This window comes from Leuciscus leuciscus, assembly GCF_965113295.1.
Source record: "Leuciscus leuciscus genome assembly, chromosome: 22".
In the NCBI taxonomy this organism is placed as follows: domain Eukaryota; kingdom Metazoa; phylum Chordata; class Actinopteri; order Cypriniformes; family Leuciscidae; genus Leuciscus; species Leuciscus leuciscus.
Genome location: NC_138746.1, coordinates 13,878,124 through 13,892,481, shown reverse-complemented (window position 1 = coordinate 13,892,481; position 14,358 = coordinate 13,878,124). Strand labels below are relative to the sequence as shown.

General features: G+C 39.8%; 1 protein-coding gene across 8 annotated transcripts in view; it reads left to right on the top strand.

Moving 5' to 3' along the window:
* kat6b (K(lysine) acetyltransferase 6B) overlaps nucleotides 1-14,358 on the top strand; it is a 44,536-nt gene that overhangs the window by 5,982 nt on the left and 24,196 nt on the right. For all 8 annotated transcript variants that reach the window (XM_082154179.1, XM_082154181.1, XM_082154175.1 and 5 more), the window contains exon 2: nucleotides 187-1,057. In XM_082154179.1, coding sequence (XP_082010305.1) covers nucleotides 431-1,057 — 627 coding nt within the window. In that variant the 5' untranslated portion in view covers nucleotides 187-430. The remainder of the gene's footprint in view (nucleotides 1-186; nucleotides 1,058-14,358) is intronic.

Sequence of the window (14,358 nt, the reverse complement as noted above, 5' to 3'; positions counted from 1 at the left end):
TCATTGTTTTTAACTTTGTGATGTAAGAATCCATATGTGTTTAAGGAGCAGGAGTGATGGTTAGCCTAACCCTCCAGGTCAAGTTTGCCATTCCCATGATAACTAGTTCTGGAGTGGTTCCGGAGAGAGTTTGTTTCTTTGCAAAGTAACATGGATTTTCTGTTTTTCTTCTCTTCACACCCACAGGTGTAACTCAAAAGGATTTTTCAGCTAGTCTTCTGACTGTGGATTTTACAACGACAAGGGATTTTTTATTTTTGACAAAAGGGAAAAGAAATGAGCCAGTCTCATTTTTGAGGAGTTACATCAATCCCATATCCTGTCCGGCATGTACTAATGGCTGGTTTTTGTTTGTTGATGCATATGGTTCGCTCTTAAAATAAAGGAATGTATTCATGGATCACACCTTAATGAAACAACTTATTTCACCATGGTGAAACTGGCCAATCCCCTGTACACAGAGTGGATTCTTGAGGCTATTCAGAAGATCAAAAGGCAGAAGCAGCGGCCTTCTGAGGAGCGGATTTGCCATGCCGTCTCAACCTCACACGGACTAGACAAGGGTGTTGTACTCCAGCAGCTGGAGCTCGCTGTGAAGGATGGATCCATCCTTAAGGTTACCAGCAAAGGGTGCGCTTCGTACAAAGACCCGGATAACCCGGGAAGGATTGCGGCCTTCAAGCTGGGAGGCTCTGGCTCTGGCTCTGTTTCGGTTGGATCTGTGATACCTGCAGGAGATCTGCGTCATGTGGATTGGAATAAAATCCTTAGGAGGGCTATCGAAGGTCTGGGCGTCCCGGCTGGCTCATCTCTAAGGAACATTGAGAGATTCCTTAGAAGCCAGGGTGACCTGGTGAATGTTGTGGCAAACCCCAGGTTTCAGCAGAGGCTGAGGCTAGCTGCTAAGCGGGCGGTTAACAACGGGCGGCTGCTCAAGGATGGTCCGCTCTACAGGATGAACAGTGGTGGACTGGGAGGAAAAGCTTGCTTCAGGAGTTTGGGGTTCTTTGCTGTCGACCTCCCACCTGTGACACTACTCCCTCATGAGAGAGACCAGGTACGTCCAGAACTTTTTGTATCTATATCGGCTCTGCTAAAAAGCTGTGAATGTGTGTTGTTGTTGTTTGTTTTATAGTTTCTGCAAGTGTAAAGTTGCACAACTTCTTTAAAACCAACTTTTACCCATTAATATGAACAATCATGGGAACTTGTTTTCTTTCTTTTTTTGGGAACCCCTTCATTCAGTACAAAGCAGATTTGTGGTTAGGGGTGTTACATAATATCAATACAACATGCATCATTGATAGTGACAGTGGGCCTCAATTGTTACTCTAAAGAAAAAAATAAATCATCTTACAACAGGGTTCATGTGTGATTCATGAAACATTTGTATGCCACCAATCCCATCATGACAATGATCGTACGTTGATAAATTTGGCGGCTGAAAACAATCTACATTTAAATATTACACCCCTAAAAATTCACGCTTTCGAAGCCTTGTCCCTGGAGTTTATGACATGGACTTAACCCAGCCAAGAAGAGGATGTAATCTCATGAAAGAGAAATAGATTTTACTCCAAAAACACCCTTTAACCTCATAATTGCAAACAATTACATCCATTTATGTGTATATCAAATGCACAAAACATTTTCAAACATTATAAACACTAGCCTATAGCCTAGGCTATTTTAGTTCCCCCTCACTCCTCACTAGGCCTATATTTAATATAACGTTATTCAAAACAGAACAAGAATGAAAAATAAATGGCTATAAATTGTTTTATTTTATAGTTTAAGAAATTATATATTAAACTATAAAATAAAACACAAATTAGGCTATAGTGGCATTCTTTATAAACAACTAGGGATGCACCGATTGGGAAATTCTGGGCCGATACCGATACCGATGTTTAACATAACAACTTGGCCGATGGCCGATGCCGATGCCGATGTTTTTTCTTTTTGTTATTTATTCCTTCTTTTGTGCCACGGAAACATACAAGTCTTTCGGCTCTTGATCACACTATCCTAGAATGAGCACAAATTCAATCAGACCAATTTATGAAACAAAAAAAACCTTTAATGTCACTTTCTGGTTGACAGTTATAACCTTATTTATAAGTTATTTTTCAGTTGTTATGAAGAGCAATATGAGAGAGAAATTTGGTAATCATTGTCTGACCCAACAAAAAAAACATTATAATATTCATTTTATTTTTCGTGTTCGCATTTATGAGGGAAAAAACACGGGTGAATGTTCATACCAAAATATTAAATTTTAAGCGCGCACGCGCTCTTCTGCGAGAGAGAGAGAGGGAGAGAGAGAGAGAGAGCCCCGACCGCGCGCGCGCTCTCACTCACTATTCAGAGCGGTCAAGCTTCCTCGTACTTTTTGACAAGAGTCCTTGACAGGGAGGCCAGAGTTTCTTTGCAGCTCAAGTCGGCGGCGGTGTGTACAGTTAACGCTCTATCTGTTGACGGCGCTGAGGGAAAAGCTCCCGCCACTGGAAGAAGCAGTCGCCGCCCATTTGTGTCCTCCTGCGCACCCATCAAAGCCGTGCAGAACGTCTTCAGCACTCGCGGATCGTGCATACTCCGCCGCTTCTTCTGCTACACACCATATGGTCGTTCTTTTCTCGAGAAAAGGAGTTTTCTCATAGAAAATAAATAAATAAATGCGTCATTGTACCCAGCACTTCTGAAAATGCACTTCCGAATGCGTCTCTGTCCCCAGCATATCAAACCAAACTGACGCCCATGTGACATCGGCGAATGTCATTTTTATTTCCCGATGGCCGATGGCAGTTAACGAGGCAAATATCGGCCGTTACCGATGTTCAGCCGATGCATCGGTGCATCCCTATAAACAACAAACATCAAGCCAAAATTAATTTATTTAAAGCAAACTGAAATGGCATTGGGCTCGCCACTCTCATTCAGCAAAAATCCAATATCCATGTAAAACATTGTTCACATGCACAAAAATTTGTTTGGGCACTAATTTTACAGCGGGCCATTTAAATGGAGAAGTCTAACTTATGTTTGGCTGACTGCATTTTAGTTTGATAATTAATGGCTGAAATGTCATATTAGCAATGATAGAACTGAAATGTTGTGTGTGAGTGTGCGTGCGTGCGATCAGTTTGATTTAATAAAATAAAGAATAGCCTTAGAGTGTCAAAAATACGAGCGTAGCTTACACTACTTGTTGCACAGTTTTTTTGTTTTGTTTTTTGTCTTTTGTTAATCTGCCTTTTGTTAATCTGCTAATTAAGTGAAATAAATATTTATTTAGGCCTATTTTATTCCTTTTTGTATAGTTCAATTTCTGTTTTTCTGCACTCACAGAAGCGATGCAGGTGCGTGATGTGACGAAATGTGAATCCTCATCTATGCTGCTTTTTGCACATGTAAAGCTAAACCCTTGTGGGGAAAAAACATTGGTATTTGTAATGGGACACAGACACGGGTCTATTCTAATTTAATTTCAATTTGACAATCTATTCTAGTCGTTTAACAGTTAATGATCGATTAATGAGCTTCGGTTGTCAGACTCGGTCAGGAAATAATAATAAAAGCTGAAACCTGACATGAGATTTGATCGTAGCTACCGCTCACGTACATATTGATAAATGCCAAGTTTTGTGTGGAAACGGTTGAACGTTTGTTTCATAAATGAGGCATAGTAAGTATTGTTTATAGTTCTCCCAAATTGAAAGTCTAGACCGATTTATTTTAGCAGTGGTTCCCAAACTGGGGGGCACAGCAAGGCTTAAGGCCAATTTATACTTCCGCGTCGGGTGCGCGTAGAAGGTACGGCGTAGCATACGCATTGACGTGTACCATACGTCGTACCCTTCGCCGTTCCCTGACGCGCACCTCCTCAAAAATGTAACTACGCGTCGCGGCGACGCGGACCGCAAGATCTGTGATTGGTCAGCTGGATAGCATCGCGTTTCCTCCTACGCATTTCCGAAATGATCTTCTGCACTCTGCACCGGCCGCCCGCCATTTTTAAATTCCGAAGATCAGTGAAGAGCCATGGAAATAGACCAAGTGACCGAGAGATTGCTTGAAGAAGTGCGGAAATACAGCCATCTGTATGACTCCTTCAGTCGCCATTGCTCGTAGAAACCTAAACTCAAAATAGCCGCGAGGAATGTAAACACAGTGGAACTGGAACATTAAAACCCACCCGCGCCAACTAGCGTTTCGGCGGTGTAACTGCAGAGCAACACAGACATTCGCAGAAGTATAAATGCTCACGACGGCGTCGCCTACGTGCGTAGCCTACGACGTACACTACGGCGTACACTCGACGCAGAAGTATAAATTGGCCTTTAAGGAATAGTGTACAGTCAGTCGATTATGCAAATGAAACCTCTTCAGGGCGATACAAGACCCCACTATGAAATTTTCCCGCTTATTATGTGGCTACTTGTCACAAAAATAAATAATTGAACACAATATTTATTTGACACATTTTATTAGCTACCTCAAGATGCCTCTGTTTTAGCAGTTGTTGCCTTGGAATAGCAGACCGCTAGGTGAGTGTGATTTGAAGAATCAGAATGGAGTATTGCAGGGAGCCTTGTAAAAATATAATTCAATAATGCATGGTTCTGCGCTAGCATGGCCAAGTTTGTGAAAGGACTGCCAGTGCCAGGTAAACGTAAAGCGAGGAATCTACTTGAAACGTCACAACCACCAAAACAATGTGTCTAAAGTAGACGCGAGCAGCACAACTTGAAGTGACAAAAGAAAATAGAATCACTCCGTAGAATACATTGGAATGCGGCACAGCACTTTCTGACAGTAAACTGATGTCCGTTCTATTTCTGCCATACTCCAAGTGCTCGCACAACTTCTGCCGCAAAGGATAAATAAATTTGGAATGTTCGCTTTGTCGCGTCCAGTGTAGACAGCCTCAAGACGACAATATGATGAGGCACATGCACATCTCACCCTCAGATTCATTAGTACAATGGTGGCTAATGAAGAGAGAACATTGTGTTGTGTGGCTCATAATATTAGCATTGGACTGTATGACGCCGAACAAGTTAAGATGCCGCTTGGGCTACGTTTATACGTGGCCGGCTATTTTCATAAACGGACATTTCACCCTCTCTGTTTTCAAAAATAACATCGTGCACACCTGTCAGTTTTCAGAAAAGTGTTAAAAGTGAAAAGTTTACACGAACCTGCGTATATATGCCGTCAAGAGCATGCCAAACCTGTTGGTGGCAGTGTAACAAGAAGCTCAAGCCCACGTTAGCCAATCAGAATCCCGAAAATAGCAACAACAGCAACGAATTACAGATAATAGAGCAGCTATATTTGCAAATGCAAACAGAGGAAAAGGGTTTGCACCAACATAAAAGTGACTGCTACTCTGAACGCATCCATGATCACCATAGCCAAATGAAAATGTAAACATAGGTCGCACTTTTGACGCATGTGGAAGTTTTGTCGCATACTGTGACGTCGGCTGCTTAACTCCAAAATCTCCACTCTGGACGGAGTTTTTAGAAAGAATCATTTTCAGAGGCGAATTCTCCGTTTGCGTGTAAACGAAGGGCACAAACGAAGGGAAATGTCTCAGTTTTTCAAAATAACCATGTACGTGTAAACGGGGCCATAGAGACTTCAGCAGGGTTTCAAATGCCTAGTGTACACAACAAGTGTCAGGAACAGAAATACTCCTTCCAAAAATACTCATACGTTGACATGAACTATCTTACCAGAGCCACCAACATCATTCAGAGGTTGTATCATCTAGGAACTGTAGGAAGTCAGTTGTTTGTAGCTTTTCAGGGCTTAACTATACAAAAGTGGCTTTGTTGTCCTAAATTGTTTAAATATCTCACAACCATAGCCCAACTCATTTTTTTTGTAATGGGTTTCTTCACCATTCCCCCCAAACCGCTTTGTCATCCCCATGAGTGAACTTGGGTTTGATTTTAACATTGTGTGATTGAAATGTTCTGTGAAAAATGAGAAGACCATGTTTTTATTCCTAAATCATCTTTGGTTCGCTCCAAGATAGTTCTCTAAATGAGGGCATGATATGCTGCAGATGTTGGAGTAGCTGTGTGTTATTTGACTGAGGGATCTTTTGCAAGTTACTGTGCTTGAATGTTGTCCTACAGCTTCATAATCTAAACCTTTCTGCAATGATTTTTACCGGTGCTATTTCCATATTTCAAAATCTTAAGTCAGCATGAAACAGCATTTGCAACCTATTGTACTTTTGTAATGTAAAACATTTCCAGTGTATTTAATGAGTGAAAATGTAGAATGTGACTTAATTTGATCGTTTAGAAGTTGGTTGGATTTGTGAAAAGTGGCTGTTATGTGGCCGAATGGAGCTGGTTGGAGGAGAGTGGTTGATTGAAGTAAGAGAGATTTGTGATGTGAGGAAGTGCTGAAAGCACTTGGGTGGGTTTTTTTGTTTTTTTTTACACACAATTGGAACCATGCACACTGATGAATCATTCAATAAGACCATTATCATGTATTAATGAAGTAAATGGGTTTATCTTGATTTTATGTTGAGTTTACTTTGCAAGCTTAATGATGGAGATGCCTACATTGTTCTAGGCAAGTGTTGAGCCCTGTTGTGTACTCCACTCTCTGAAGTTGTAAAACTGACGTTGATTGAACAGCCCATTATAACCTATGTTAGTGTTATACACATTTTTGCAGAAACCTAGTTAACCCCCTTCTGGTGTCCTGCTTTATGGTTATTGTTTTCAACTGGGACTTTGTCTGTTCCTTTTCTTTGATATATTTGGTTAAAAAGCTTCAACCATAATATAGGCTAATACTTTTTAGATTAGTCTTTTCCAAACTTCATATACATAATTTTTCTTTCCGTTTGGGCTTCTTATAGTTAAGTCTTTCTTTCATGTCACGCATAGAAAGACACAATGAAGCAATAGTCTATACCAATAAAAATGTGAAGATTGTCAATCACTTGCTGGTCACACTTAAGGTCCATACTTGGTGGCTCTTAATGCTCTTTTCCTACAGTGGTCAGTGAACAATCGGAGGCCATTTGGTAATCAAATCTTGGAGCACATTCCCTTGTCCACTTCGTATTGAGTTGCTCTTTGAAAGCAAAAGCTTTTGGTTTCCATGCACGGGGGCTTGACTGTTGCTAAGCAATGTGCTTCATTGACCCTAGGACATGATAGTATGGTGCCAGCCTTTTTTTCACAATCACGGAGACGGTCTGCCGTCTTGCAGATGGTTCAGGGGGACTGCAGTGGTGGGCTGGCTGCTGATTAGCTCAATGCATTAAAAGAGCTCTTTTGTTGTTAATTGTGTGCTTGGGGACTGGTCAGTCTGCAGCTGCTCCAGGCCTCTTTATCATATTCTGTGAGGGGTTAAATTATGAGAAAAGAGAGGGCCAAATCCGGCTTTCTTTTGTCCCATTAGCTGGCAGGATTAAATTTTGCGTTGAAGGTGTATTAGATCTCATGGCTGGCCTCTCTTTTTGACGTTCTTGAAACTCTTGCTTAGTTTAAAAGATAGTAATTCAATGAAGGTCTGTTAAAGCTTTGCTGATTACATCTGGTCATCAGTAATGGTGTTGAATCAGTGCTAGACCACTGTTTACCAGCTGTGGCTGATGCAATTTGCTCACTTTCTAGAAATTTCATTGATATTTTGGTCTTAGCTGTGCATTTTACTTTAGTCTCCATAAGAAACCTCAGAATATTGCCATAAGTTTGGTTTTTAACCAAAAGTAGGCTATAACTTAAAATTAATCAAACAGTCCTGTTGGGACTGTAGAGGAGTGATGCCAGGGGTGGTCTTGTAAACCTTTCAGTTTTACTTTCTTATACCTAAACAATGGTGTGGAACAACAATACATCGCTATGAAAGATGCATCGAACAAATGACTAACGATACAACGTATCGATGCAACGTACAAAAAATGTATACAATGTTTTTCAAGAGACGCCTTTATTTTGACATCTTCACGCAATGTACGTCATTGCATTACCAGCGCCAACGCGTGCATTCTCGTTTAAACTCACCTGTCAGGGTTCGACAACACTATTTCCAACACTATATTGTTTGATATAGCCTTGGATCGAATTGATTGTAATCATAACGCAGAGTTTTTTTGAGGTATTGACAAATATCGTATCACTGGCTATAAGAATTGATATCAGAACGTTTTGTGAAAAAACGTCAGATTTACACCTCTACTAAACAACAAGTTAAATAAACTTAATACTTAATAGTGATTATTGTCATTTATATTTTTTCAGTCCCTTTTTATGAATAGAAAGCACTATACTAGGGCTGGTCCGAATACCATTTTTTGAGCTTCGAAGCTTCGGTAGTAATGAACATCGAATATTCGAAGCTTCGGAGAGAGGGTGCTGAACATATTCTTCAGTATTCTCTATGTGTCGGTATGTCCGTTTGCATTTTGATTATTTCGAGAACCGTTTATCCAATCGACTTCACTGGGAGTGCAGTGTCGCGTTTGGTGCAATATAGATGGACATGCGAGACGTGACACATTCAGAATTAATAAACTTTTAATAAACTACAGAACAGCGCGAGCGGGAAGCGGCGCGCCTCACCCCTGGTTCACACCGGATGCGGAAGCGTCGCGGAACGGAAAATCACGCGCGGTCCGGCGCCTGCCTGTTCACACTAGACGCGTATTCTCCGCGTAGGTCGACAAGCGCTTCTGCTCAGTTGTTGTTTATTCAGAGCTATTTTTACATCATGGGTAAGTAAATAACCTCATAAAATGAATACACCATGTTTCTGTAACCAAGAAGTTTGTACACTTCTTTTATTAATCCGTTGTCGAGACACACACACAGCCAGAGAGAGAATATGGTAGATAGTTTTTTTTTCTTTGTTTGTTTTCATCTTTCTAGTCTGTTTAGATACACAAATATGATCGCATTTGTCACTCGCGGTATTTTAATTTGAAAATTGCTTTTATTTTGACAATTGACCGGATGTCTCGTGTTTCTTGGTGTGACTTCCTGCCGGAATGGACGCGAATCGCTCGCGCAAAAAATAGACCAGACGCCGAAACTGGCGCTCCACGGCGCGGGCCGGCCGCGGCGCTCCGCGTCTGGTGTGAACGACACCATAGGTTAACATGGGCGCCGAAAGGAAGCGGCCTCCGTTCCGCGCCGCTTCGGCGTCGCTTCGGCGGCCGGTGTGAATGGGCCGTCACGCTCCGATAACGGACACTGCACTAGTGATATAAAACGCACGCACACAGGTCTGTTAAATTAAGCAATACTTTTAAGGTAGTCTAATATTTTTCTGACTAACAAATTACTGACACAGTAGATTTAAATAAAGAAAAACAAAATTTAAATAAAGAATTTAATTTGTATTTAAAACGAAATTTAAAATAAATAAAAAAACGAAATTTAAATAAAGAAAAACGAAATTTAAATAAAGAAAAACAAAATTTAAATAAAGGAAAAAACAAAATTTAAATAAATAAAAACGAAATTTAAATAAAGAAAAAACGAAATTAATTTAAATTAAAAACGAGATTAATTTAGATTGATAATAACGGGTAAAAAGGCTAATACATTTTGTTTCTATTATTCTATTTTCCACAATGTCAAAGCAACGCAGCTTAACTCAAAACACAACCTCAGGCATGCACTTTGGTCCATACAAACTCCACTGCGCTCTATCGAGAGAACACTCCCGTTGCTGGAACACTGGGGTCGGTTCTATTTCTAGCATGCACGCGTTTTCCGCGGGGCTCGAGCCGCGCCTGAGACGCGTGTCTCACGCAGGCAGTGTGCAAACTCCAACCTGTTAACATGGGAGCCGAAATAAACGGACACGCCACGCAGCTGAGACGCTCACGCCACGCAGCCAGTGTGTCGCCGGCCTTATTCAAGCGCGAATGAGAACCGTTTCGCGGGGATCCCAGGTGTGCCCCAAAAAAAAAAAAAAAAAACGAATATTCGAATGTCAAATTTTCAAATCGAATACCAACCCACCGAACGAATATTCGGGTCCAGCCCTACACTATACTGTATTTTTTTACATTTTATATACATGTAGCCTAACTATGCAGATCTGCAATACATATTAAGTATTTAATCAAATGTTTGGTGCTAATCTGAGTTAAAAGGTACACATTTCTGAATGGTGTCAAAGTGGTACACCACCAAAGTCTTTGGTGCATGTTGCCACTGGTTGGTTGCTACTTGGTGTTCCTAGTTGTGGTTGTGCTAATGACGTTTATAACCATCTTTCCACTGTCTTCAATTTTAATTGGTAGGCCTAGTTGCTGTATTAAGTAGCTCTGCATTTGTATAAAGTTTTAAGTCTTTGGTGTTGTGAACGGGGCTTTTACATGCAGCTTTACGAGTACCGAAGAAAGTTCTAAACTACTCTAGAGTGAACTTTTGCAGGAAAATAGCTTGACATGCTTAAAGGGGTCATCGGATGCCCATTTTCCACAAGTTGGTTTGATTCTTTAGGGTCTTCATGTAAAGTTTGTAACATTCTTTGGTTAAAATTCCTCAATGGTTGTGTAAAACAACACCTTTTTACCTCCTCAAAAACAGCTCTGTTCACAGCGACCCGTTTTGGTGCATGTCTCTTAAATGATAATGAGCAACTGCTCACCCCTCTCTTCAATGGGGCATGTGGACACAAGACACATAAAGTGCTGCCTGGGTAAACCTTCCTTGGCAGACAATATACAAATGGCTGAGGGTGGAAATATGCTAATATGGGACAGTCCGTCAGCGGTCGTGGGCAGAGCATAAGCAATATGACATCATATTGCTCAGAAAATCCAAACGGCTTGATTGAGTGTTTAGGCTTTTTGAGGATTAAAAAAAAGTGAATGGATTTTTTCCATTGTAGGGTGGTTGTGTCCACACACTGCAAAGATACATTTATATGCAAATATAAAATATAAATGCACCATATAAAAGTGAATTTTGCATCCGATGACCCCTTTAAGTTAACTAACCAACATAGGTCAATTTATTACAGGTGTTTTTTTTGTTTTTCAGTGTGCAGTTTGTTGATGTCATCTCCATCATCTGTGACTTCTGCTAAATGCTCCTTTAAAAGCAGTATCACTTTCTTTCCATGCATCTGGTATATATTTAGGCTAACTGTTCAATCATTATTATTGTTTGCACAATAATGAGCCTGTGGCTTATGTGAAGAAACTCGTACTCTAATGTTTTTAGAGATGCACATTAAGGCCCTAGTTAAACACACTGCAACAAAAGGCCAATAGTTCAGTTTTTTTTCTTGCTGTTTGGGTTTAGTGGTCTCTTCAATGTCACTATTGATAGTGCAAGATTGAGATCTCTGTAACTCTAGAGCTCCTGGATCAATTTTTGTTGCCATCGAACCTGTTCGCTTTGTGTTAACAACTCAAGTCCCTAAGCATTAAGCCACTGCCACCACATATATGCATAATTAGTAAGGGTCAGACACAGCCTGAAGTGGAGATGGCTTAATTAGAGCTGGAGTAATTGTCACTTAGCTAACCTGAGTCTCAGATACCTGAACGTGTGCCATGTTGCTGTTCCTCGGGCAGATTGACCTGAATGAAGTAATGGTAATGTAATAGCTCTGCCATCCTCGTTAAGTTCCTGGACTTTAGAGGCCTGGATGAGCTAATAGAGCAGTTGGAAAATGTAATGGGACGAGTCACGGGTCAGCGTTAGAACAGATCTGCCCTACATTCCTCTTTCACGCTGAAGCATGAGACGTCGTCAGGCTTAAATAAAATTGTACTTCTTGACTCTATTTGGTCTCAAACCACATGAAAGATGATGGTTCATGTCACTAGATTGGATCTCACAAACCGAGCCAGGAGACACACAATTTACGTGTCAATTATTGTTAGTGTCTGGTTATGGGATAAGGGCAAAGCATAACTGCATGCATGCCACCATTCAAAAGTGATATGCCCCTACTTGTGGGTATCCAAGGTGGGTTCTCAGGAAGCTTATGTAGATGATAGGCACAGCAATCACATTTAATGTGGGTTGAAGCACGTTTACTTTGCTCCTTTTGTGAATTTTTTTTTTTCAAACGTTACTGTTTCACAGTATTGGAACAGAGAATGACTCATTAAACGTTAGCTATATATTCTGATTGATGTCTGTAAATGCATCCCCTTTTTTTTAAAAGTATGTCGTTTTTCCTGTCCCTAGTAGTGATATATTATAGTGTTAACTTTATTGTGCTTGTTTTTCATAACCTTTGGCCTCATGCGGAAGTATATGAATATGGTGGATGAATGGAGATAGGCTACTATTGAAATAACTTTTACCTAGACCAAAGAGTTACCTGTGCCTCTTAAAGTGCTTTCATCTTAGAAGGCTTAGGAGAACTATGAGAACACAGATGTGTAATCATTAATCGTTTCCACTAATTCCACTATTTCATTTTGTGCATACAAGTATTTTGTCATTATTATAAAACAGTATGTATCAATGGTTAAACCAATGCACTATTCTTGCAATGTTGTGTAGCTTCAATAAATCATGTTAAAGGCCTATTGAATTACAAATGTTGGAGAATGTTCATTGAAAGTGTACAAAAGTGTATTAATTGTCTATTGGTTTTAAGGGTAATTCATTACATGAGAGCTCATTCGCACTGTAGTTTAATTTGGGTGTCTCAGTCTCATTTAGTTTTAGAATTTGTTTCATTATTTTATTAATCAAATTAACTTCCCAAAAAAACTTTCATATATTTTGGATTTTGCATTTGTTTTTATTTATTATGCTAAAAAAAAAAACAGTCCTAAGATTGGTAAGAATAGTTAATTTGCAGCATCACATACTACAAATAACTTTTTTCTTTTTTGATGTCCATTTGAAATATCAGAGAGAACCTCATGTTCTTCCTCTCAGCTTTTCACTTCTGCATTGTTCAAATTAAGACATGTACACACCCCTGCGGTCATCACAGCCACACGTTTTGCAGAATGTTTTTGCAGACTTGCACCTGTAGCACTTGATTGTTCCCTGTGCAGCCGCTGTAGTCAGGATTCACTGGCCTTTAATTCAGAGCCAAACACGGCACACAACGTTCTGTCATCAGTCTGGTGTGGATGTGCTCTAGCTCCACTTAGTGGACAAAACAACTGAGAAAGGCATGTTCAGGTGTAGCCTTTGTGATGTTGCATTAAATAGAAGGATAATGAGCTGAGAGCTGAGTGTTTCAACACGCTATTATTGCCCGTTTTAGATGGGAATGCCGTGTCATCTGTGGAATGTTCTTTTTGTAAACATTCCAGATCACATATTTGTCACTATTCAGTAGGGTGTAGTCACCAGCCAGCACATATTTGCTCTCTCACTAACGCAAGAGTGTCCTAGAGTAATGTATAAGCAAATAGATGCTCATTTTGGTGCTAGGTTTTTTTGTTTTTGTTTTGTTTTAATGAAGCTGTAATAGTATTTAAACACATTCTAAGGCATTATTTCAGACTACATATTACAAACAGCTACATTGTCACGTGGTCTCATTACATTTGTGCCATCAACCATCAATCATATGAGTCAGGAAGTATCTTAAAGTGTCACTGATATAACTTCTGGTTAATCCAGCACACTGGACATGAAATGTATAATTGATTACATTTCTTTGTGGGATACCATGATCTATGCGCTGTTGTGCATCAAGTGTTGGCAAATTTAGTAGGACACCTGGGTATACTGAAAGTTTGCATACTATGAACAATGTACAAAAGAAGTGTGCTATTCCAAACTTAGTCCAAATGCTCTCACTGGTGAGCGGGACATATTAGGGTTTGGGAATAATCTCAGTTTCAATTCCAATAAGGTAAAGAAAAAAAGTCAAACATTTAGATATCAAACTTTTTTTCTGTGAATTTTTGTAAAACATTCTGTTGTAACTGGATACCATGAACAAAAATCAGCAGCCTGAATAACACTATAACACAAGGAACTTTTGCCTAGTATGGTGTTAACAAAAATACCACAGCAAAAACAACTAAACTAACTAATATAAATTTCAAAAACAAATTAGCCAAAGCATACAACTGAACAAATTTTTTCTTTTTTCTTTATTTTTTTTTCTTTGATTAACATTGACACAGAAGACAGCAGGTTTGTTAGGCTGCTTTCACTTTAAGACCATCTGCACAGATCCAATATACTGTTACACGTGCATTTTCTTTCTCAACTGTTTACATTCGCTTAAGACAAAAACAACTGTTTACAAGGATATTTTGACAATTTTGTGTGTATTTGTCAGTTCAAGCGCAAGAAGATGTGAAAGAGAACTCTTAGTATTCACGCTTTATATGAGAGTTGGCTTTTTGTGCCAGTGCTTTGGATG